Consider the following 26,641-nt stretch of genomic DNA (forward strand, 5'->3'; position numbering starts at 1 on the left):
ACCTTTTACTATAAATAAGCTGTCTCAAATACTTAGGGTACAAGTCTGATTGACTTGACTAGGCACCGTCCCCTGGTACCGTCTGTGTTCGGGACAACATTTTATACTAATAATTCACTTTACTTCCCATATAGCATATTTTTGTACAGTACATTTTCAACCAGTATCATTATGAGCCAATTGCAGACCAATTTCAATATAGAAATTCTTAGCATGTGTACATATGGTATACATGTGTATATTGTATCATGTAGTTATATTCAATTGTTAAAACTGTATACTATAAATAAGCTGTCTCGATTACTTAACATATGTGTATATGGCATGCATGTGTATGTATGATATCATTTAGTTATGTTTAATTGTTAAAACTGTATACTATAAATAAGCTGTCTCGATTACTTAGGGTACAAGTCTTCCAGTCTGATTGACTTGGCACAGGCACTGTTCCTTGGTACCCTCTGTGTTCGGGACATTTTATAATATTGTTTCACTTTACTTCCCATATAGCATCCTTGTTATACCAAGCATTTTCAATCAGTATTGTTATGAGCCAATTTCAGACCAATGTCAATATAGAAATGCTTTTAACACGTGTGTATATGGTATACATGTGTACAGTGTATCGTGTAGTTATAATGTTTGATTGTTAAAATTGTATATGCTCCCTGAGGGCCCCTGATTGGTGAATAAATAAATATAACATATAGTAAGAAATTGTATGTACATGTAATTATACGAAATTTTGTTACCCCGGAATGTTATTTAGCACTCTCTTTCTCATTGTGCAAGAAATCATTTGCTTCCGGTATCCTTGAATTTCAGTCAGGTGTTTACTTGAGCTACCGGTATCTGGTCCGCACCCGTCTGACCTCCGAAGACAATCAGACATTTCCTTGGCAAGCATCTTCATCTGCCAGTTCCAGTTACACGTCACGACACCAAAATGTATGGGAAAAAGGAGGAAATATAATATAAATGATGCACATGGACCACCATAGAACTTGTAAACAATTATTTGACCTCAATATAAAGTAAGCTTTGGACGCAGTGCTCGGTCCACATTATCACACGCTACACTTCAAACGGATTTAGAGGCAGATACCGGTAGGTGATAATCCAATGGCTACTCCTACCACCATGAAGGCGTTGGTGAAGACCAAAGAAGGCAAGTCTTTTGACTACGTTGATGTTCCTGTACCAGAACCCATTGGTGACGAAGTTCTCATCAAAGTTGATGCCGTGTCTGTCTGTGGCTCCGACATCAATCTGTACACCTGGAACCAGGTAGCGCAGGTCATAGCCTCCATCCCGTTCACACCGGGTCACGAGTGTGCGGGAACCGTGGTGAAATGTGGTCCCGATGCGAAAGGGGTCAAGGTGGGGGCTAAGGTGGGGGTGGAGAACCATTACTACTGTGGGGAGTGTTATCAGTGTCAGCATGATATGAGGGCGATATGTAAGAACATGGGACAGTTTGGACACGGCAAAAAGACGCCATATGGAGGATGTTCCGAGTATACCATCGTTCCCGCCAAATATCTGTATCAAATGAAGAGGGATATAGGTAAGCGTTAACGAGTCATGTGCAAGTTATATTGAGTATCTAGAATGGTCTTAACATGGTCGATAATTATTCACGTGGTGTTTTTTTTTTGGTGCAGATGCTGACGAAATTGCCATGTTAGAACCACTGGGTGTCGCTCACAATGCCGCAGAGAGACTCGAGGTTGCTGGAGAGGACGCCCTCATCATTGGTTGTGGACCTGTCGGTCTCCTGGTTCTCATGGTTTGCAAAGCGTTGGGAGCAAAACGGTGAATATAATCAAACTTCTTGACTATTTAGTATTTTCTTCTTTTTTTCTTTCTTTTCTTTTTCTTTTTAGGTGAAACATATTTAGGTGAATATCGTGTTCTGTATAAACATTTACCGGGTTAATCTTACTCATGAATGAAACCAATATGCGTCAAATATTTCTGTTGAATTCGAAGACGTAAGTTTTGTCTTTAGATATCTACAGTATATCAAATTATGTTGATTTCATTTCTGATAGAGTAGTATCCGCAGACATTGATCAGAACCGACTAGACATGGCGAAGTCATTTGGAGCGGACGTGGTAATCAACAGTCGTGACAAAAACCTGAAAGACGTAAGATGTTTCTTCTGTTGCAAACATTCTCCAACTACACATTGAAGCAAAGATTAAAACATAAGCTGTCTATACACATGTCCCTTAATAAAATACACCTAATAAATGAAAAAGTGAAGATAACGAACATGCAGTGATGCAAAATTAAGAGTTGGGCAACACGGACCCTTGGATATACCTGAGGGGATCAGGTGACTAGGAGGAGTTAACATCCCCTGTCGACCGGTCATATACGCAGTGAACCATATATCTCGATCAGGTAAACGAAGTAATCCGTAGTCAAATCAGTGTGTAAAGAACTACCTAACAATTGATATGAAACACGTCAGACAGCATTTGACCCAATGACAGGTTGTATTGGGAAACTAGATCGTTATAAGGGCCATAATAGAATTTGCGAAAAACTTATCATATGCAGAACAAGCTCTTGCGTATCGAATCAGTTGAGAGACATAAACACCATATGCAGGTGATAATGGAATATTGTTACATAAATATGTGAAGTTGACGATGGAGTAGCTGAGATCATCCCGTTTGTCACAAAGTTGAGTTGTTAGTTGGCTGTTAAAAAAAATATCTATGTACGAAGCAGATGTGGACTCTGTGGTGTCCTTTATTTCGAGTTCACTGGTATATATCGAATCGACATATGAATGGAAATGCTTATCGTTAATAGGTAAAATTATCGTCGATATATTTAGATGTCGAGTTAAAGGCTACAGGGGGATATTTTTTCTTCTCGTGTAGAAGCTTTTGAATAAATTCTGCCCCATAAGAATATAAAATTAGGTCAGCTAACAAAGGTGCTCAGTTTGTGCCCATGGGAATTCCAACAGAAATACATAAAATTTAATAGAAGAGTTCTATTGACAGGGCACTCTTAGGGAATATTACCGAAACCTCATCTATAAACATTTAAGCGCAGCAAAATTAACTAAATGTATGGTATAGTGTATGTTTGGTGAATTATTTTTTGTCAGTTTATCATGAAGTTTACAAATGGCGATGGAATAGGTAGAATTTGTGAGTGCAGCGGCGCTAGTGCAATGGTCAACTCAACCTTCTCAATGTTACGGAAAGGCGGGCTAATGACTCTAGTGGGTCTTCCCAAGGAACCACTCCACGTGGAGAACGTGCTACAAGACGTCGGTACGTATGTTGAGTGACACACTGTGGGTTCGTCTTAACGCGCATGATTGATTGAATATTGTTTAACGTCCCTCTCCAGAATATTTCACTCATATGGAGAAGTCACCACTGCCGGTGAAGGGCTGCAAAATGTAGGCCTATGGTCGGCGCTTATGGCCATTGAGCATGGAGGGATCTTTATCGTGCCACACCTGCTGTGACACGGGACATCGGGTTTTGTGGTCTCATCCGAAGGACGGTCCCATTTAGTCGCCTCTTACGACAAGCATGGGGTACTGAGGACCTATTCTAACCCGGATCCCCACGGGAAAACGCGCACGATGACAGTGAGAGTGACCATAAACCCAAACTAAAATGGATTAAAATTTCCATAGCCTTGTTAACACCAAAATTGAGGCAGGAGATTGTTTCAGAGTTTCATACGAATGACCCGGGGCGTGATTCTTACTGTATGTTGAATACTGCATGAACTCCCAGATGGAATTTTGATACATATATAAATTTATGAATAGAGTGTGGATTTACTGGATTACAAGAAGGGTGTTTCTTTTGCCAGTTCGAATTAAAAACATAGTCCCTGTAAAAAGTTACTTCAGTTAATTACTGAATATTCTATTCGAATGAATGCGAGACTACGATTTTATAAAGATTCACTGGTATTGATTTGTGCTTTAAATATGTTTTACTCATCATCAGATCAATAATTGTGTGTTCTTTTACGCCAGGTATTGCATCTCATTTCCATTATCAATTTTAATTATGATTTAGCTCACCTTCATCATAATCCAAAAATTCTTTCTACTTTTTAAAAAACAACAACAGTACTGCTGTTTGTGAAAATATTACATGTAATACGAAAACTCCTGCTCAAAGTGTAGACACTGTGTTTTTATTTCCAGTTTCAATCATGAGAGAGCGAAGTGAGAATTTTGGCTCACATACTCATTGTTTCTCTTTTTAACATCATTTTTAGTGTTCAAAAGCCTATTGCTTAATCTAAAATTATTTTAGTGTTTAAGGCACTGACCCTAAAAACCATTCACGGCCGCGTGATATACCACACCTGGGAGGAGACCGAGAGGTTGGTCGCAGAGGGAGAAGTTGACGTCAAAAAAGTGATCACGAGCAGATTCCCGATGTCGAAGTACGAAGAAGCTTTTCAGGCCCTGTTTGACGGAAAGGACTGTAAAATTGTACTATATCCCTCGCAGTGAAGCTCAGAGCATGTTCTGGATTAGAAGAGACCGTGCTCTTAATAGTATTAGAAGTTTATATAGACGGAGAACTATTATGTAGAGGACCAATAATGATGACTGTCATTCAAATGACATTGATTTTTTCAAAATATTATAATTACGGTGCAACGATTGTTTGTTTTTGTTTATTTTTCAATGTTTAAAGTCAACAATAGGCCAAGTAAAAGAGTTTTGGAAGAATTGAGAATTGTAAATACAAGTCTTCTGATATCTTTAAAGTAATAAAACAATCATTTGGAGGGGGGGGGGGTATTTCTCAGATTTATGTATAGGGTACATTGAGACCAAAATAAACTTATTATTTGGATAGAATAGGAGAAAAAAAATCAAATTAAATCGCTAAAACGATTTAAGATTGACTAATGTCATAAATCATAAGAATGATTTTACTAGATATTTTATTGATTTATTTTGAAGTTCCCTTTTATAGAAGGAGTGACATACGGCTTTGCACATGATCTTGTGCAATGGATTATTGGAGAATGTTTTATCTCGCAGACTTCACACTTGGTATTCTGATACATATCAATGTGCAGATGGTTTCTATTGCTCGACACGTCATTAGGTCCAGGGTCAAGGTCATGAACACGCTAGACAGGATTTTTAATGGAGCTTGTGCAACGAATAACTGGAGAACCACCCTTTACTTTTCAGACTTCTTGCTGGCTAGGCTGATATACATCAACGTGCGCATAATCACTATTGCTCAGAAGGTCAGTTTGTCCAAGGTCAAGGTTACTTCCAGACCAGACAAGTTTTATCTTGTGCAATGAAGATATACATGTTCCTCGAAGATTGTATACTTGGTAGGCTTAGCTTCTACACATCAACGTGCACGTGATCCATATTACTCTGCAGGTCAGTATATCCAAAGTCAAGGTCACTACCATTCTATGTGTATAATAGATCCTGTACAATGGATTTCACCTCTCGCACTTTGCAGACTGATACACATCAACGTGCATATGATCCATGTTTCACTATGAACAGAAAGAAAATTCGTCGTTGAAAAAACGGCGAGGATGATAGTTACGAAAGTTTTACGTTACTATCATCATTCATTTCCGTTACTATCATCCTCGCTGTTTTTTCAACGACGAATTTTCTGTTCATATGAGCCGTATAAAAGATAAAATAACACCTGATCGTAATTGTTGCTAGTGTATGATATTTCTTACCTACATATCAATCGCAAATAAACAATACAAATAGATATAATAAGTGAATGTGGTCTTTCCGGAATTTCCTTCCGCCATCTTGGAATGATAGTAACGATCGTTACTATCATCAGTTTAATACCAGTGAATGTGTAGTGCTGTATACTTTGATTCGGGGGAAGGGAGACATTCTGTCATATCCATGTGGAACAAATCACGCATGCGTACTTTTTCTAGTTAATGTATTTAATACTAAGATTTGTGTCACCGTAAAATTTTTGCATATTTCAAGCTGTATTTTCCCCCCTTTCGTTTCGTACTGGGCTTTTAAAGCATATAAAGTTAAGTGCCAGAAGAATCATTTGTTTATGAACTTTTGAATTAATGGACATTTTAAAAACCATTTGGTCAACTTGGTGTGCATCACAATCTGATTTTAAAAAAATAAATCCTTTCATCCGCTCACGTATTTCGCAAGACATGTTTATCAGATAGAACAAAAAATGTTCCAAATCTTTCGCCGAAAAAAAAACCCCACACTGTTGGCAAATATCTTCCACAATGCTCGCAGTGTCCATGTAAACTAAAATCATTTGTGTTGTTAAAACTTTCAGGGCAAAAAAGTACAGTAAAATCTACGAAAAAAATAGGATAAGCGATGATCATTGTAAGTGATTTGACTGTTTAACTTACTCTCTATCACTATAAATTTTGCGTTGCTGGCCGTCTAGGTATGATAATCCCAAAATGAAAACGGTCACTAAATTTTCCGTTCAAATGATGACTGCCATTGGCTCAGTATTTTATCTCCCGAAGTTGAAGACTTCATATAATCTATTTTATCAAGTTACTGGTACATTGTATCTCCGTAAACCTACTTGTATATCGCTAATTTAAAAAAGAAACTATAGGAACTATTTAAATTCGGGAGCTAAAATATAGCGCCATGGAAGTTATCATTTGAACGGAACTTATTTGAAGCGAACAACAGTGTCAACTAAGTGCACATCAATTGCTAGAACAGGTCGAAGCTGAAAGTAAATTTCCAGACATGAATTATGAAGGACTGCTCCGAGATTCTGTGAAGGCGTCAGTCCAATATTCAGCCAAGATTATTCTTACACGGGAAATGCGTTAGAATTCTCAAGTACTGTGATATTAGAGTTTTGGGGAGATAAGAGATTTTATACCTGTAATTGATGGGAAAATTGGCTGAAACGCAATTGTTGTGGAACTCAATCCTTTACGACTTTGTAGCAGAGCTGCATCTGATAGCGCATAATTACGATCTCGTCGCCAAACTGTGTGCGAGATGCTCGTACAAAATAGCCAAAGGGCCAAATCTAATTAACATTAGACTTAGGGTAGATCCGCTCCTCTACGATACGTTTCAATACTTGTATTGAAGCGTATCGCAGAGGAGTGGATTTACGATTTTGATTTTAAGATTGGACAAGGATCTAAACTCTGTCCAAGACGAATTCTTTATGTCCGAGTAGTCAACCTCTCTAACAAAAATTAGCCTTTTCTATTTCACGTCTTTTATGTTGTTATAGTTTTTCAGTGACAATTTTGTAAAGGTCATCTGATTTTATGTAATGATATACATACAATATAAAACACCCGCGGTATCCCAACTCATGAAGCATTCATTAAATTTTATCTTAACCTTACAAAAACCTACCAAAAAACCCCACAAACAAACAACAAAAATAAACAAAACAAAACAAAAACAAACAAACCCACACACAAATTCTGACCTTACAGTGCAAACATTGTAACACTATTTGTCCAGTATCAGTTGTCATTTAGATCCATGTGGAGCGAACGGCCATTCCGATATAGCACAATTGTTAAACTGAAAGTACATGTAAATACCTTTCGGTGTATGTGGGAGATTATGAAAATATCAGTAGGAGGACTTTTAAACGCCCATATTCGATCGTTTGATACCGACTGAGGGTCGTGTCCTTGGCGGTACTTCCCGTGTAGAGAAACCCCCTTATTTCGATAGAGAACTGTGTACAACCACCGACGTGTGCTCACTAAACCATACAACATTGCATTTGACAAGCGGCCGTGTTACTGGGCTTCCTTAGATGAAGGATCTGAGCTGATTTTCCAGTAAGTATGTCGGGCAGGCAGAAGGATTATCACACTCTCAGAGAGGAGCTTAACAGGACCAATTCTCTGTTTGTTGACGCGGAATTTCCACCAGAAAACTCTTCCCTGACCTTCAATAGGACCCTCCCGTCGGGACTGAGGAACGTCATATGGAAACGCCCGACTGTAAGTCTACGCATCATGCACATAGTATTTTTTAATCCGTATTGGTATTTAATTACTTTCCTACATGTAATTACTCGTAGAGGTTTGCTTTTAAAGAAATGTAGTTCCTTGCAGCTGCGAAACATGCCTAGCCATTCCTTTAATTAAGAGTGCATAATTTGTATCTGTGTTTAAGCTAAAAGTGTTTTCGTGTTTTAAGTTAATAACAGTTCAGTTCGATTTACCTGTTTAACATACAACAGCTGTTTGAATACTCTGAACTCTAACACTGCATGGGGCCTATAATTACCTTCTTTCCTACATCTACAACAACTTTGTAAACATTCACCTGTAGTTTCAATGTTATTACCATCTTAATTTTAGAATCGACGGATATTCATTCATTCTCTAATGCCCTTGTTTGTTTACACAGACCGTGTAAGCTGGACACAAGGTTTTCTAAATTAATATACCACCAAAGCAAATCGCGTTTCACTTCGAAATAAGGTACATAATCAATTTTACCCATCGTGATGTTGACGTTGAAGTCATCATCCGTGAATTATTTGTATTAATGCATGGTAGATGACATTAAACGTGCATGAGGGCACATTCTACAAAATATACACTTCTTTAATTTATAGGAACTGTCCAGAAATCCCAAATTCATTGTGCGGAATGCCACGAGGTTTGACCTTGATCAAGGATATTTAGGTAATATACATTGAAAGGTCTTTTTAATCAAATGCAAAAATATTAAAGGTAAACTTGCTTTGAAGCCATTCAATCGAACCATGAAACGCTATCTTACAACATAACATTTCCATAATAATTCTTAGTCTACACATATTTTAACCGGCTTAGCGAGTCGTCAGCCCACCTGTATTTATAATGTATTGCAGTGTTAATGCACAAACTGGTATTTATGTACACTGTTTGGCCTTCGTTTTTATAAAATAGGCACCATTGCAGATCCCAGTGGCAACTAGAGCAGTGGGTACCGCACGGCTGCTCGCACCTGCTTCTGTAAGCATTTTGACCACCGTCCATGTGTCTCTGATGTTTTTTTCTTCCTTCATTTTTTGAGCAGGCAACTGCTGGTTCATCGCTGGTGCAGCTCTCGTGGCCACAAAGAAGAAGTTACTGGAACGAGTGGTGCCTCAAGACCAAGATTTTGACCGAAATTATGCAGGTTGATAATCAATGAAGAACTCTCTTCATATTTAATAGACGATACTTCTGAACCACGGCGTTACGCTGATATCGATGTTCAATTTGACTCGTGTTATGTACATGTATTTCAACATCCGCATGTAAAGTGGACCCTCCTTCAGAGAATATCCTTAGTATTGGCGTCATGTTTCTTCTCACACACACACAGCTTCCCTAATGACAGTACAGAAGTGCACGACAGTTTCAGAGCTAGTAAATTCTCTTCAATTTCTAAAAATGAAAGATTTTGTTTTCAATAAATCTATTTCCAATTTTAGAATGGCCACAGTCGCTGTCTGTTCATAGAAAATAAATAGGTTACCGTCTGATATTTTTCGTGGTAAAAAATGTTTCCATTTGTCAGTAAAGGAAAATGGCAACAATACCATTTTCGGCCCTAAAATTTCAACATCATTCAATTAATATTTGCACGTTGAAATAATAAAATAAAAAAAAAACATTTTTTTTTTGTATCTAGTGCTGATTTTTTTTTTTTTTTTTGGTCCCACGGATTCCTTATTGAAGTTGCCCTACACTTACCCGACAAGTTAAAAAACAATTTGTAAACTTTATCATTCTTGCCCCTTTTGAAAGGAGGTGGGGATGAAATGTGAAATAAACTTCCTGACATTGTGTCAGAGTTACAGTGAAATAATACATATGTTCAAACACTTAGCGAAGTTTAGGTAAGAAAATTTTGCCAACTCGAATGAAGGCAAAGTTTGAATTCTCCATTAGAAATGTGATGAACTATCAATGCCCGCGTTCCATCTGTTACGTGTGTAAACAACTTCTAAAGGTCCATTTCGTTCCGTTTTGACACATTAATGGTTTTTCATTGCAAGAAGAATTAGGGAGGTTTGCAAATCGTTGCAGATTCCAATGCCTAGCTGGATTCTATTAAATGGATGCGGGATTGTCAGATGCCGGGTGTATGTTTTAGCTCCGAATAATTGCCTGCACTGAAACAGCATAATTAATCAATCATAGAATGATGTAAATGTATGTTCTTGTATGACGTAATGGTCAATGTGGTCTTGTCCATTCGGATGTTTAACGAATACTGAGACAGGGAACTCGAGTACATGTACCACGCACCCAATATATACTGCCAGTCTCCAAATAAAGAATTGAGAACATTTCAAGAATCATTAGAATTCTATCATATTGAAAGGTTTTAAATGATGGGTCCTTTCTTTTCTGAATTAGGAATGTTTTCTCTTACTCATAAATATATGAATGACGTGAATGATAAAACTATTGTTTTGTGTATCCAGGTGTTTTCCACTTTAACTTTTGGTGGTACGGGAAGTGGGTAGAAGTCATTATCGACGATTATCTGCCAACAGACGGCTACCGCCTGATCTACGGAAAAAACAGGGAAGAACCAAACGAATTCTGGGCAGCACTACTGGAAAAAGCCTACGCCAAGTAAGGACCAATCTGGTTACCAGATCAAGTTAGTTACTCTGCATTTGACCGTGTTTTGTATTATTTTCTATTGCCTGGTTTGTTTGTATTTTAAATCAGAACTCATCCATTCGAATTAAAAAAAACACACCAATAAATTCTCCCAAAACTCCACACCAACCCCCCAACCCTCCAACCCCCCCCCCCCAAAAAAAAACCACACACCAAAAAAACGGTTTCGCTTGGCATTCTTCACATTAAAAATTGTCAGTAGATTTGCAGAATTTGAGGGAAGACAATGAAATTTTTTCTGCGTCTATAAGAATTCCTATTTGGGGCAACTAGAAGTCATTCAAAGTAAGGAACATTACTTTTGTTCCAAGACTATTAAACTACCTAAAGATGCCATTGTTCCATCGCTCACTTAAATATCTTCAAAATTTATAATATCAGAAAATGTTTATATTAATGTTGTTAATCGGCGTATAAAAAAAGTTGGAACCGTTCCGCTTCGTCATGCTATCTTGTCTTAATTCTTTACAACATAGACTAAGGGGTTGTTACGAAGCTACAGATGGCGGGAAACTTCAGGATAGTGTGGTCGATCTCACGGGGGGGATCTCAGAAACCATCGACATCAAGGATAAGACTCAGATCCCGGTGGATATTTATGAAATCCTTTGGCGGTCTTGGAAGATGAACAGCTTCCTTGGTTGTAGTATATCGGTGGGTTTAGTATGGTATATACGTTTGTCGTTATTAATCGGAAAATGGTGAAAATGAGAAGATTTCGCATTGAAAATACTAATACGCCGACATAGACACTGTACACATTGTATTCTACAGCTACCAGCAAATGTGGTCGCCACATCGCGGGAAGTACGGAGGCCAAACGGACTCTACATGGGTCACGCATACAGCATCACTGCCCTGGCTGTGGTAAAGTTAAAATGTAATCTAATTCTTATCATTCAAAATATCGTGAATATTGAATCATATTGATGTAACCGTTTAATGGATGATTTCAGATTCCATACCAGGGGTCCAGCGTCCGTCTCTGTAGGCTTCGGAATCCTTGGGGACGAAGCGAGTGGAACGGTGATTGGTCAGACGAGTAAGTGTCGTCTGCTATCTGTGATTTCATGTAGAGATTTCACGAATTGTTGTTATGAATTTGATAATTTATTTGCAGGTCTTACCAAATACGAAATTTGTCATCAGAAGCTAAACAGAGACTGGGGATTGTAATACAGGACGAAGGGGAATTCTGGTAAATAGAAAAGGATAAAGAGGCTGCCTATTATCATTCTGTCTTTTCTCAGTTCTGCTTAAGAATTAGATTCAGTGTGTCCACTGAATGAAGAAAAATCATCCCGATATTTTTCTTATATCATAACTTCTCTGTCATTGTACAGGATTCCGATTGACGATGTGTTGGTCAATTTCGAGGAGATACAACTAGTTCATCTTCAGCCGGACGCCACCACACAGGGAGTCGCGCTAGAGGAGGTAAGGACTGGGTGTACCAAAGTCGGTGTTGGAGTCGGGAGATTCTCACTGATCTGTATTATCCTCGTGTCATGTCGACACTTCCGATTTGTAGTCTGTAGTATCCTTTGATATACAGAAACTGATATACAATGAGGATGCACCGTATTTTAAAAGTTTTATAGATAGCCATCTTCCATTCCCATTTCAATTATCTCGGCAAGCTTTTCATTGATTACCCTCTGTCTGATGAAATAAGAACGCGATAGCGCGTTACAGAGAATCTCCTCTAAACTCCGTTAAATAGACGCTGAAATTCGATAGTGTTGTTGATTGTAAAATTGTTAAATGGTCAGTGTATGGAGATAGAAGAATGCTGTCAAACGAAAATGTTATCTGTGATCTGGATTGCGAATTACAGGTACAATAAAAAACCAACAACCCCAGAACAGCATCGGATACAAAGAAGTTAATTATCTGTAACGACCGGCGTGTAGGGTATACCGCCGTGATCGCGAGACGAAATGCTCTTTTGAAAACAGATTGACACATCAACAGGAATTTGAATGAGATAATTTGGAATCTAAACAGAAAAAAAAATTACTTGTTGCAAGATTTTTGTCATTGTGTGTTTGTGTTTAGAGTTGAAGTGCATTGTTAAATTATGTTTGTTCTCTTGGGTCTACATTGACTGAATACAACACATGCATGTGCTTTCAGAGAAAACGCCAGTGGAACGTGACTGTATATCATGATCAGTGGATCAAGGGTGTCACGGCCGGAGGGTGCGGAAATTCACCATACCAAGGTTATAACAGAAACTAAGCGTTACACAATAACTTATTGAACGGGGAGGCGGTCCTCTAAAACATATGATAAATTTCGTAAATTTTATTTGTATTTTATATAGATCTATACTGGAAGAACCCTCAGTTTTCGGTGACATTACGAGACGTTGATGACACGGACAACAAGCCCACGTGTACTGTTATTATCAGTCTGATAGAGAAAGAACACAATAACAAGTCGAACATCGCCATCGGATTCGATGTCTACAAGGTTCAGATCGTTCGGCTTGCATGGTGTACCGACATGGCTACACTAATCCCTCCGTTTTCACAGATAATGATTTTATAATAGATCAAAACTGTTCTTTTCTTTAAATTTGTCAGTTGTTTAGTGAAACAAGGTCGCCAAGAAAACATTTCCAACCAAGTTTCACATGACTAACCACACGGTTTATTAAAATGTGTGTGGGATTTTATTTTCGCGGTAAACGCGTCTGACGAACTACTCACCAATTATCAAAAGATAAAATACTTTTCAATTTGGTTTTCTATCGTTTGATCAACATGAAGTTGTCGACTGAGTTGGTTCATCATATGTGGCTTGCTTTACTTTAAAGTTGAAGTACCCCCAGAATCGGCCACTTGATGGGGAGACGGCCCCCAGGAATGCTCTTATTCTGAAGAAAAGATCAGGGGTCTACCAATACAACCGGGAAGTCACCAGGCGGTTTGACCTGACCCCAGGGACATACGTCATCATTCCAAGCTCATTCAGGCCGCATGAAGAGGCGGAATTCATGCTCAGGATTTACACAGAGAAAATTATTAACAGCCTGTAAGTATGCAGATAGGGTAATGGTATATAGGATATTGGCGCCGTTTTATCAGAGTCGTTCAAAGAGTTTATTAACCTTCAGAAATTAGCTTTCAATAAAATGAAAATAAATATTGATATATTATGCATGTACCAACATATCTCTACCACGTCAGCCTCCAAAATGTTTGAAGTTATATATATGAACTCTAACGCATGTATAATGATTAAATTAAACGTTTGATGTACATAAGTGAATCTGATAGGCTGTTTTCTAATAATTAGTTGTTTAACTTCCAATAAATGCAAACAATTTCTTGCATTGTAGCGTGTTAGATGAAAGCAACGGCGAAGTTAAGGTATGTTGACCATTCTTCCATTTTCTTTGTTGTATGCATCTATTTAGGGATTTGCGCGCAAATTTCTAGCACATCAAAACATTGAGTTGACACAAATATGTCTGAATGTTACAATATGTCTAGTTCTTCTTCTGTGATGATAGGAACATTTTGAAATGCGTTCTGTATTCTATTAGAAAATCTTATAAGATGCCTAAACTTGTAATTTAGCGAATGAGCTTCCTGAATCACAGAGAATTACACTTTAGTTTTCATCATGTATATACTTTATACTTCCTGAATCTTGGACAATAATAGAATATTGATTTTAAAATTAACCACCTTACCAATTTTATTTGGGATTTCCATTTAAAATCTTTTTAGCCAGAGCCGAAGCCTCCACCGGTTAGGGACCCCTTTCGTGACCTATTTCTAAAACACGCTGGCGAAGACGGGAAGCTGAAAGCAAAAGAGCTCAAGGAATTTATTTTAGACTTATCAAGAACAGGTACATCAGTCAAACAGATTTACACTCTTAATTTTATTTGCTTTCTTTGTTCAGAGTGAATGTTATCTATGAAGTGTTATAAAATTGTGGAATTTTTACAGAAATAAACGAGCCTTTAAAATTCAGCACAGAGACCTGCAGAAGTCTGATCACGATGATGGATGTATCCTTCTAACGGTTTTTTTTTTTTTAAACTTTAAAAGCATCAAGTGGTATTCATTATTCATTGTGCATCCTGCATGCTTTGTAATCAATACCAGATGTTCGAGCATCTTGGAAATTAGAGCAAATTGTTTACATCTTCTTGCATAGATATAGAAGCATGTTATGTTGTGTTTGCTTAACTTAGAATAGAGGAACAAATCAGGTGCGATGAACTATGAGGAATCAGTGAAGATGTGGAAGGAAGTTAAATCTTACAGAGTAGGTGTCAACAAGATAATGATGTTACAAAGGTTATCACGTGACTAAGTGATCAGTCATATAGAGTTTATTATATGACCAAGCTCGCAGTGCTGTAGATATTATCATATCAACAAGCTAGCCGTGTTAAAACGATCATCATACGACCTGACTAAAAGTGTTACACAAATTATGGTACTGAGTTAATTGTTTCTTTCAGAGATTATGAGATGACCAAGCTAAAAGAACTAGTGATACATAGAATACCATATGGCTAAGCTTGTGTTACAGAAATTATGATGTGGCCAAGCTAACAAAATGACAGAGATTATCATATGACCAAGCAAACAGTATTACATTGATTATTCATATATGAACTAACTGAAAGATTTGTTATAGATATTATATGATCACCTTCCAATGTTACAAAAGTATTATAAAATTACAAATCTAACGGATATTATAGAGAAAATATTGCATTACTCAGCTAACAGAATGATTATCTAAATGACAAACTGGTATATTTTGTGAGGGACATAATTTCCGAGAATGTTCAATTTGGGAATGTATGTATAAAACCCTCAAGAATAAAATGCGATATATACAGTATCACTTTCCCAAACTAACGTAGAGAGATTGAATTACCAAGCTAACACAATTATTGCAGAGAAAGTATGCATTACCGAACTAACACTTGTATATGATTATCACATCACCGAACTAACACTTATATATGATTATCACATCACCGAACTAACAACCGGTCATGGTAGCATTAAGGTATAGAGCATTCGCCTCGTAACCGCGGGGGAGGGGGGGGGGGGTGAATTCGAGCCCCGCTCGTGCCATGGCCGCGTCAAACAAAACGTAAACATTGCACCTTCGCCACACGCTCGGCAATCTAACTGAGGTCTCGTATTGCGACAGACAATGGCACGTTAAAGAACCCTCACTGGCACGGCCGTAAACGCTAAGCATAGGTCTAAATTTGTGGTACTTCACCTACAACTGGTGACGTCTCGATATGAGTGAAAAATTCTCGACGGAACGAAGAACTATCACACTACCAAATTATAAAGTAAGTACATATTTCATACTGCCACACTTTCGGATACATACGTGCATATCAAATGTCAATAGACACCTTATTGGCAAGTGCGAGATATTAAGGAGATATGCTACACCAGAGAAATTTGATGCAGATGAAATTTTGAAGTTGATATTTTTCAAATTTACTTATTTTGTCAAAAAATACAGTTTTAGTAGAAGATAATCTGATATTTTTTTTTTTTATAAATCCCTGCTGGACTCGAACCTGCGACCTACAGTTCATCAGTCGGTATGCTAACCTACTGAGCTACTCGGCTTGGTATTTAAATTGAAAAGGAAAAGTCAAATATTGCTGACATTGATTTTTTCCTCCATGTTTTTAAAGGAAGTCAGCCATTATGACGATGTAGAGTACCTCCTTAAGGAGAAAGTGCCACATTCTCCAGCTAGTAAACATGGTACTGTATTACCATAGAAAGATCGTTGTGAGGAAATATTAGGAGAAATTGTAATATTCCCAAGCGAAGAGAGAATAGTTGTATATAGAAAGATGAGAATTGTCAAGGCAAGAAGTATCGATAACCCAATTATTACAGGGATTATTAAGGAAATAAATCAGAACATGAACGATAATTACTATATCGCGTCTCTTGTTTTAGTACTACTTCGTGCAAGATCACGGGTCATGTTGCTTAAAGATATTTCAAAATACATGTATTTGATTTGACTGTTTTGGGGTTCTCCAATGCTGAAGTAGTCCGAAAGCTAATGCATTGATGTGTGTAGTCCTGTACCCAGTGTTACCGTTACTAGAGATTATAGAATCCTTGTCATTACAGTTAACAAATTAATGCCATTACTACAAAATAGCTCTGCAGTAAAGTAAAACGTAAAGTTAGAAAATTGTTTCCGTTTTCCACTTGACTTCTGTTTGATAAAGTCCTCAAGAACTGGCAGGATTTCCAAAGCTGACACTTATAATGCTTGGAGAACAATTCTGAGTGGGAAGGTAATTAAAATGTCCCCGACCCTGTTCCTCTTTATTTTTCTAGCTCCCGCTTTTATAAATAACCTAATGATGATGTCCCTGTGTACATTTCCCCCATTTAATCACCGACCTGCATGTTCTACAACAATTCGTTCACATTTTGATTATGTATTTTTACTATATTTGGTTACAGTCCGTTTTCCAGCAGTTCGACGTTGACGGATCGGGGACAGTGGACACATATGAACTAGACAAACTATTCAGCACATTAGGTAACCGATCGGAACAACCGTCTAAAATCAATACCTTAATTCGTCCTTTTTAAAATAATTAATCATATCTAAAATACATCTTACTGGTTGAAAGATTGCTGAATTAGTTTAATATTACCGCTTCAGGTTTCCCTGTCAATAGAATGGTGCAAACAGCTATAGTGAGACGGTATGCGGACCGAAACAGCAAGATCCGCCTCACAGACTTCATCATCGTCATCTGTAAGCTTACGCTTATGTACCGTAAGTATTACAATTTTTTGTAAGTTTTATCAAAGAAAAGAGGCATTCATAATCTGCTAAAGTAGGTTTCTCTCCATCAACTTACAGAAACGCTATCAATACATGTATAACTAAGGCACTATCCAAATCTGATTGCAATTTATATTAATGTTTGTAATTATTTTTCTTGAAGAAATATTCAAAGACCAGCAAATTAAATCTGGGAACCCTGATTCTGCTTCATTTTCGATGAATGAGGTAAGTATCATAATAATTACCACAGAATCCCGTCAGTTCCCGACTTAGCAGATTGTAAACTTCCATCTTGTTGTATTTTCAGTTCCTATACTACACAATGTACTGCTGAGACCCACACAATAGCATGGATAGGACAGAGTAGCCAGCATGTGTTCACATCCCATCTTGATTCCCCGGAACTTCACTACTTCATGTTAAAATTAGTCCCACATTTAACAAAGGCAGGACAATGGCTGACATCTTTTTGCAATATTTCAGCACCATCTGATAAGCCATGGATTTTGTTTTTGTTACATATATTTTTATACATATGCATTTTGTTTTTAATAAAAGAGTTTAATTTGTACATTTTGACCTCTCTTCAATGGTTGAAACTTATGATGGTACAAAATCTCATAAAATCAGAGAGGAATACTTTATTTTAATACTGATGTATAAATTACACAAAATTAACCTGACAATTCATATTTGTTAATTATCCATTTGATCACAATTGCATTTGACTTTCACTTTTACAATAGATTCCTTCCTCTTTGTGTGTATGTTTTGCAAGATCTCTCCATGTTAAATTGACATATACATGTAATATGAAATTGCATCTCTCAAACTTTCTATATTAATACATTAGTCATAATGCTGTATAAATGAAAGTTTTGACTATTAGTAAGAAATCTATAGTAATTGGGACTTGTCATAATGATTTGGTTTCTTTGGATATTAGCAAATATTCAAAACAATACATTTTGTGACTAGACAAGACTACTACATACAAACATGCATATTGAGGCACATATCTGATGCACAAATTGTCTGCGCTAGAAAAAAAAATGCACTGGGAAGTACAATAACAACATACACAAATACTGGGTAAAAATAACTCGACACCGGCACAGTGCAATACAAATACAACAATTCCATCCACAGAAAATTGAATTTTTAAAAAATGACGAGGAACAATTATTAAATCCCTAAAAGTCACACTAACCATTAATGAGAATAAAAGTAATTGCAGTCGGCCATGAGGATGGTTAGATATGTGTACTATTTATCAGTCACAAATGTCGTATTGAGCATCTACATAAAAAAGAAACATAAAAATTGACACATTTGTTCTACATCACGAAATTTTCTATCACAAATATAATCGTTACCATTAATTAATACTAGTATATCTTGTACTCTGAATGTTTTTGAGTATATATACTAAGCATTTCTAGTTGAGGCAAGTTTCATTAGTTGTTAACAGAGCAAGGCATAATTATTGTAAACCTGATATTAATGATCTAGTACTTCTTGAGACGATCACTCTGAATTATAAGTTTGGATTAAATTACAGTTTCACTACTTCACTTTACAGCGAGGGATAGCTACTTTTCCCGGCGATGTATTTCCACAAAGATCCCGTGTTCTGGCCTCATAATCAGGTCTCCAATGGGTAACAGCTCCTCCCTTGTCTGTTTGGAGGTCACAGTAAAATTCCTAAAGATGTTGGACAGCAACACTTTCTCTTCCAGAATAGCAAATTTCTGGCCTAAATAGGAAATGACAACAGAAGACAAGTTTTCACATCATCTGATATTCATCTCCAATATGATTTTTTTATAAAAAAAAAAAAGAAGAGAGGATTAGAATGGATATGCAGTGAACTGATACACCAGATAAAAAATAGCTACCTAGTATTCTTCACTCTGTTATGGGGTATGAAATACTTTGGGTTAGTTCATTAACCCCAAAAGGCATAAACCACCACCTATTTTTTTTATAAACTTTATTTAATATAATTTAATCATCTTGAACCAAAATTTCACATTTACCATGGGTAGACAGGTTTACTGTATAAATTTTAAATCTCCCTATCAATAGGATGTCAGCTGGCAGTGTTTTTTGTTTTCTTTCTTTTCCAACCTACCAATGCAGTTCCTTGGCCCGGCAGAAAACGGGACATAGGAATAAGGATGTCTTTTATGGTTGTTATCTGGTGAAAATCGGTCGGGATCGAATTTCTCTGGATCTGGGAAGTATCGTACGTCTCTGTGTAGCCCAGGTGGAGTAATGATGACAGTGGTATCTTTGGGAATTCTGTACTCATCTAGATATAGTTTTCAATTTCATAAACTGATGACATATATAATAAATGAAATGTTTAACAATCCCTGAGAAGGGATTTGTTTTTACTAAAGTGATATTATCCCTCTTTAGTGAATTAAAATTAATGAAAATTCAATATACTTGTACAAAGAAATTTTCTTACATTAAAAAATATAAGTAATTTTCCATCATGGAATTATTACAAATTACTTTTATGTCAATTTGATCATACTTTGTATGGTTTCATCTATCAGTCTATTATCTATTGGGATAGTGAAATACCACTAAGGGGACAAGATTTAGGGTCTGCGATGAGACTTTGTTGAGTCCTAGATCTTGAATCTTGGCTCTGAGGTGGAGTTTCACTATCGCACACAAGTTTATAATGGATAAATATTTTTCTCGCATTTTATCCACAGTTCAGTGCATTAATTTCGAAGCTTTGAGAAAATTTTCAAAATCCTCATTTGAATTTGATTGCAATAAGAGTACTGCCAATGGTGTATAATACACCTGTGAAAAGCTAATATAGGGCGTTTTTCTTACACCACAATTTGTAGAACATGGCTTCAAGTAGTATCAGCAATCATTAGGGTGTGACATACTGTCTTTGCATAGAAAAACTAACAAATCATGTACTCTATGTAATATTTTCACTTGGCATAAGACGTATGTGTACAAAGTTTGATGGTCCTAGCCCCAACGATTTGGTCTCTATCCTGCTACTACAACCTTGACCTTTGACCTTGAGAAACAATAGGCATCCTCCACTTGGCATAATTGAGTGTATGTGTACCAAGTTTGATGGTCCTAGCCCTAACAATTCGGTGTGTATACTGCCTACAAGGTTTTCCTACTAAGTGATGCTGCGACCTTGACCTTGAAAAACAATAGGCATCTTCCTCTCATCATGGTGATCAAATGTACCAAGATGTAAAATCCTGGAGCTTATGGTTCGGTCTGTATTCTGTCCACAAGGTCCAAACAGACAGATGGACGACGGCATACCATAATACGTCTTTGACGGGCGTATAAAAACTAATAGTAAGCTCTCAAGTTCCTGCTGGAACACCGGTTTTCTCAGAATTTTATACTTGCCTTCACATTTTTCAAGCCCTATGAACTTCCGGTTTTCCCACATGGTCATGTAAATATTGTTTAAAGAGGTTCACACCTGACATTTGGAGTAATGTCAATTTTTTGGGAAGTATGTTTTTAATTTTTACTTTGAAGGAGAATTTGGAAATTGAAAAGACAAACTGGGGTTGCAATGCTTGTTATTGAGCTATAGCGTTCTAAACATGACCTTTTTGTACTTAAAATTTATTCAATTAAACTTGATTTGTCTGTTGGTGTCAACACAATATAAGCAAAAGAAATCAATCATTGCATAAAATAGATATATAATCCTGTCTTCTAACAATACAGATAAAAAAAAGTTTAATACAATTACCCGATAATAGAAATAAATAATAACCTTTCTGCACTTGATATATGAAAAAATTCTTGATATCGAATTGGAGAGTTTAAAAAGACATATTAGGAGTAATGTCAATTTCTAAAATTTCACATAATTTTCAAGGTCTTGTCTTAAAATTTAAAATGGAATTAAAAAAGGAGGGGGTTGGAGACCAAATTTTTAAATCATGGGCGTGAATATTGAATTTTTATACCAAATTTCGAGTAAATTAACTTAGACTTTTTTAAGAATCGGTGGTCTGTTTGGAAAAATGTATCGACCAAATTAATAAATTATAATATTTCATCTAGTTCCAGGTCTCAACTACTTGTATCATAAATTATAAAATTGAAATACACGTATAGGAGTATAAGAATAGAAGATATATTAGATGAAACAGAAACTGTAATATCACACAGATTTAGAATTTTTTGATTAATCAATCCTTCCGCCACAAAATATTGTCCCTGCAAAACCCTTTCAAAATTTGAATTGACACAAATTTTTTCAACTGGATAAGGTTCAGTAATAGATGTGTAATATATTTGCACCAATGGTATCAGTATTGAACCAGTAAATACTTAGTTGTAGCATCCTCAAGGTACCCAAACTCAAACAATATTTACAGGAACAAGGTGTTTCGTGTAGTTTATGTCATAAGATGAACCTGGTTCAATTATGTGAAATTGCAAAGGATCTCAATCTACAGATAATTCCAGCCGATGATGGCTGGCCATCAACAAAATGCCAGGAACATACCTACACATACAAGCAGTACAAAATATTTTTGTCTTTCCACATGAAAATGCAAGAAAATACATATCCACTTTAGTTATTGTTATTCTGTGGTGTGACAGTGTGTCATAATCTTTCCAACACAGCAAACTCAGCAAAGCTTGCCTACTCTTGGAATCTTTTTTCTGCGATGGAAAAGTGAAGAACTTCACATCTGCCATACAGCCATATCTTCCCCTTTTCCGAGAAATGCATGGCATCCCCCGGCAGCACAATATCGTCAGGTTTTAGAACTCATACCTGTAGTATTGTCTGCACCGCAAGTATGAAGGGCTCAAAAAAGTTGGAAATCATGCGATCAGTGTAAAATCATGAAAAAACGGTTTTCCAGCAGTAACTTGGAAGTGTGCTATTAGACGGTCAGAAAGAGCATACCCAAAATTGGTTTACACATTTGTAAACTAAAAACCCAAGGTGTCCCCCAGTAAGCTATATCAAATCGAAATTTGAATAAAACAATACAATTCTTTTTTTCACTGTAATGTGAATCATAGAAAATATAAGACATGACAATCAATAATGCCGTAGCAGTGCAAGACAGGAAAATCTCACATGGCTGTCTCTCATGGGTAATGTCAGTCTGACACTGGTGATTACGGGAGAAATCTCTATTAACCTCTCTGTCCATGTATCTAACATCTATCTATGTATTTATTTATGTATCCATCAATAATTAAAACTTCACATTTTGATTAAAGAATTCCAAATTTTTGCTTCAATTATTCATGTATTTTGTATATTCAGAAACTTTGTAGTCCTATGTAGGTCTATAACATTTTTCTCACCAAATTCACAGTCCTCCTTCAACTTTCTGGCAAAGAATGGGACAGATGGAAACAATCTCAGTGTCTCCTGTGAATGATGAATAAATCTAAGTGGTGAACATATCACAATAAATGTGGATTGCAATTTGATTTTAACATGAACAAATTAAATTTCTCAACACCAAGTATTTTACCTTGGAACAACATCGAGTATTTTGTCTTGATATAACACTGAGTATTTTACACATAGAATCAGATACAAAAAATTTACCTTGATGCAGCATTCCAAATATCTCATCTCCTTCAGGTCATTCATTGTGGGCGGCCTGTCACTGTCACCTGTATATTAAGAACAAGATGTGTAATTAGTAATGCCTCCCCACAGCAGCACAGCCTATAATGTCCCTCCTGTGACACATGCCAATAACAATATCCTTGAATTATACAGGAGAGCACAGATAGTTTACAAAACTAGTTCACATTGTGATCCTGAAACGTATTTACAGACGCAATATACAGATACAATATAAAGTTATTTAAAATACAAAATACTTATTTACAGTTTTAAACAAGAGGCCCACAAGCCTTATCGGTCACCTGAATATGAGTGAAAAAGTATCACTACTTCCATGGGCTATGAAATCTAGAAAAAATTTCCTGTTCTGAATATCTAAGCTAAATTCTAATGTTCAGCAACAGTATAAAACAAGATGTGTTCTTAAAACTTCACTGCCTTCAAAAGTGCATACACTGATGAAAGGCTTTAAATAATAGGTGTATTAACATTAAAACATCAAAATGTATGACTAATTTGGACTCATCCTTAAGTCATAACCCTGGGTTTTGATTGAAATTCACCATTTTTTGTACATCCTTTTCTGCTATTCCTAAGTATGCATTTAGATTTTATACAGTATCAGCAAACTTACACATAAATACTATATACAAAGTGTTGCCCCACCCTGGGGTCAGAACCCTTACTCCGGGGATCATCAAATTTACAATTTTGGTAAAAGACTACCTGCTCTATCCATTTAGTTCCAATTTAGTATCAATAGCACTAAAGATGTTATTTGAGTGTTTTACACATAAACACTATATACCAAGTTTGGCCCCGCCCTGGGGTCAGAACCCCTACCCCAGGGATTGTGAAATTTACAATTTTGGTAGAGCCCTTCCTGCTCTCCATCACCATGCATTTAGTTTTTCTTACACGTGTGCGGTTCTTGAGAAGAAGATTTTTGAAAATTCATCAATTTCAGGCAGTTTTGCCCCGCCCCTAAGGCCCCAGGGGTGCAGGAATCCTGAAATTTACAATTTATGTTCCCCTTGTCCCAAAGATACTTCATACCAAATTTGAAAAGAATTGGACTGGTAGTTATCAAGAAGAAGTTAAAAATGTTCAATTGTTAACGCACGACGGACGACAACCGATTGCAATAGGTCACCTGAGTTTACTCAGGTTACCTAAAAATCCCAGAAGTAATGTTAAATCTTTGATTCCTGTGACATAAAAACTAGTTTCCTTCTGTTCATCCATCATGGCCTTGTCACTAGCCATGATTTACTTGTTCATTCATTTTCAATGATCACATAATCCATAGCTTGCAATGATGCTACCATGCATTCCATTCTCTATATTAATTGATACCATAAAATGTCTGTATTCAGGATTCTTAATTACCTATCATTAACTTAGCATCAGTAAGGAATGGTTTCTTACACTCACCAAACAGTTGGTCCAGTTCTTCGTGGACCTTTGCCTGGACCTGAGGATTTGCACCAATCAAATGGACTGCCCAGTTCATGGCTGCTGCTGTTGTATCATGTCCCTGACATCAAACAAATAAACAATTCAAGATGCCAGGATTTAGTTGACGAAAATGCGATGAAGTGACAGTAATAGGCACAATGAAAACTTGATGCCACTTTTCACTTTGATTGATAAAACAGACAAAAACAAGACAAATGTGAGAACCACCAAATGACTGGGGTTTACAAAGTCTATAACTGTTTAAACTGCACTCCCAAACATAATAGTTTTCAATGTACCTTAAACAGGGGTTACAAAATTTTACCTATGTCTCAAGCTTAACTTATCTAAAACAATCCTGGTTTAAATCATACCTCAAACATGAATGTATCCACCTCCTCTCTGATGTCCTCCATCGACAGATGAGACCCGTCCTCTGTGGTGCAGAGCAACATGTCCAGAAATGCTAACCTTTGACCTTTGCTCCTGTACATGTCTTCCTCTGAGTGCTGACTTAGCACTTCCTCCATGCTGTGTCGAGAGCCTTCAGTCAGATTGTCCATCTTTTCCTTGATAACCTTTGATCATTGAAATGGTGCACTTTAACCAAAACCAAATATTTCATTTTAATGATCTTTTGCAAATATTGGTTGCCCATTCATATTAAGAAAGTTGTGGCACAGTCACTTGAGCTTCTTTGGATAAGGGATGGGTTTCTAATGATATACAACACCATTCCATATAGCAGTTACTTAACCTCTGCCAAGGATTTCATGCTGACTGCTTCCGTTTGCTTTGCCTGTTTGTCAGCAAGTTTGTCAAGAGAATTTGGTATGTCTGTCTGACTGTTAGTTAACAGAATTCTGGAGAGATTTACAAAAATTACCGAGTGCTGGCAAAATTAGTGAATAGATTTGGGAGAGAGATTTTAGGGTGTGAATTGCCCTGCCATGGCAGAGGCTTGCCATCTCTGAGTGACTGTCTTGCATCATTAGATTCGTATAAACCCAACACTTACATCATATTCTGTAATATATAGCCACAAAACATGTGTAGTATTTCCAACTGACCTTTTTAGTAAACCCATGGAGAATGCGAAGACATCTGTCATGTTCCTTGCCATGGCCAATAGTGTTGTAGAGAAAGTCAGGCCAGTACCAGGGGGTCCTCTGTCTCTGTAACACCAGTTCTGTCATTCTGTGGACAATATAAAAATCAACTATCAAATCACGATTTAAAGAAAGCATAAGACCAACCATTATCTGGGTTTTGAAATTATTCAATAATTTCTTTAAAATGACAAGTTTGACTTACTTGTAAACAGACTTTACATAGTCTGACTCACTGTTACTTTGAGCATCAACAGTTTTTCCCATGGCAGTCTCTGCAAGAGGAGTTTAGTCATATACATATATTACTGGTATGTCATATAAACATTTCCATATGTACAGAATATTTGCTTTTTCCAATCTTGTAAAATCATTTACTTTTGTGGTGTCAAATTTTCATTCTTCAAAATGATTAATCTAGTTCATAAGGACTTGATTTCATGACTGAAGGGTTGTTACTATTTTATTTTACTTCAGTACATTATCTCTTATTTGTGGAAGATTTTAAACTCATGTACTTTTCACATCACAAAAGTGATGCATATTATATTTCGCTGTGTATTCTACATAGCGCCCTTCACGGAAAGCAGGTACTGCTAAATCAAGTACATTGCTAAATGTATTGCGTATATACATTTTTATATAGCACATTTAGAAGGTGCTAAATCAAATCTGCGCTAACTTGTTGAAAAACCAATTTCTGCCAAATATTGTACTTGCTAAATGTAATATAGTAACAGCTTATATGAGAAAATTATATACATGTATTATTCGAAATATATATAAGAAAATTACATTCATGTATTATTCAACATACATATGAGAAAATTACATACAAGTATTATTCGATATATGTATGAGAAAATTGTCTTGTAACGGAGGTGTATAAATACCACAAATGATATCCAAAGCACACAAGGTGATGTAGTTAAAGATGTTGAA

At 36.6% G+C, this 26,641-nt stretch overlaps 3 protein-coding genes across 7 annotated transcripts in view; 2 read left to right on the top strand and 1 right to left on the bottom strand.

Annotated features, from left to right (window-relative positions):
• Positions 1 to 710: 710 nt before the first annotated feature.
• On the top strand, positions 711 to 4,668 carry LOC125668533 (L-threonine 3-dehydrogenase-like). The gene is made up of 5 exons (XM_048902777.2): positions 711 to 1,567; positions 1,665 to 1,815; positions 2,055 to 2,151; positions 3,132 to 3,300; positions 4,312 to 4,668. The coding sequence occupies exons 1-5, from the start codon at positions 1,123 to 1,125 to the stop codon at positions 4,512 to 4,514; spliced, it is 1,065 nt and encodes a 354-aa protein (XP_048758734.2). The 5' UTR covers positions 711 to 1,122; the 3' UTR covers positions 4,515 to 4,668.
• A 2,561-nt stretch (positions 4,669 to 7,229) lies between these two features.
• Positions 7,230 to 18,077, top strand: LOC125669946 (calpain-9-like). 2 transcript variants are annotated; one of them, XM_056161848.1, is made up of 20 exons: positions 7,230 to 8,002; positions 8,626 to 8,695; positions 9,072 to 9,173; positions 10,471 to 10,624; positions 11,152 to 11,329; positions 11,450 to 11,542; positions 11,632 to 11,717; positions 11,796 to 11,873; positions 12,019 to 12,112; positions 12,812 to 12,899; positions 13,002 to 13,150; positions 13,497 to 13,714; positions 14,022 to 14,052; positions 14,416 to 14,539; positions 14,641 to 14,702; positions 16,932 to 17,000; positions 17,173 to 17,251; positions 17,378 to 17,494; positions 17,667 to 17,731; positions 17,814 to 18,077. In XM_056161848.1, the coding sequence occupies exons 1-20, from the start codon at positions 7,844 to 7,846 to the stop codon at positions 17,838 to 17,840; spliced, it is 2,043 nt and encodes a 680-aa protein (XP_056017823.1). In that variant the 5' UTR covers positions 7,230 to 7,843; the 3' UTR covers positions 17,841 to 18,077. The 2 variants fall into 2 exon arrangements, with proteins under 2 accessions (XP_056017823.1, XP_048760770.1); XM_048904813.2 differs by lacking the exon at positions 16,932 to 17,000 and adding an exon at positions 14,894 to 14,962 and having other exon boundaries at positions 7,235 to 8,002.
• Positions 18,078 to 18,131: 54 nt separating this feature from the next.
• Positions 18,132 to 26,641, bottom strand: part of LOC125669947 (cytochrome P450 4V2-like) — a 21,447-nt gene continuing 12,937 nt past the window's right edge. For all 4 annotated transcript variants that reach the window (XM_056161849.1, XM_048904814.2, XM_056161850.1 and 1 more), the window contains exons 4-12: positions 26,593 to 26,641; positions 25,905 to 25,974; positions 25,661 to 25,787; positions 24,965 to 25,168; positions 24,567 to 24,669; positions 23,109 to 23,176; positions 22,859 to 22,925; positions 19,641 to 19,820; positions 18,132 to 19,262 (exon numbers count right to left, since the gene is read on the bottom strand). The exon at positions 26,593 to 26,641 is cut by the window's right edge and continues 142 nt beyond it. In XM_056161849.1, coding sequence (XP_056017824.1) covers positions 19,099 to 19,262; positions 19,641 to 19,820; positions 22,859 to 22,925; positions 23,109 to 23,176; positions 24,567 to 24,669; positions 24,965 to 25,168; positions 25,661 to 25,787; positions 25,905 to 25,974; positions 26,593 to 26,641 — 1,032 coding nt within the window. In that variant the 3' untranslated portion in view covers positions 18,132 to 19,098. The remainder of the gene's footprint in view (positions 19,263 to 19,640; positions 19,821 to 22,858; positions 22,926 to 23,108; positions 23,177 to 24,566; positions 24,670 to 24,964; positions 25,169 to 25,660; positions 25,788 to 25,904; positions 25,975 to 26,592) is intronic.

Source organism: Ostrea edulis, chromosome 4, assembly GCF_947568905.1.
Source record: "Ostrea edulis chromosome 4, xbOstEdul1.1, whole genome shotgun sequence".
NCBI classification, from domain to species: domain Eukaryota; kingdom Metazoa; phylum Mollusca; class Bivalvia; order Ostreida; family Ostreidae; genus Ostrea; species Ostrea edulis.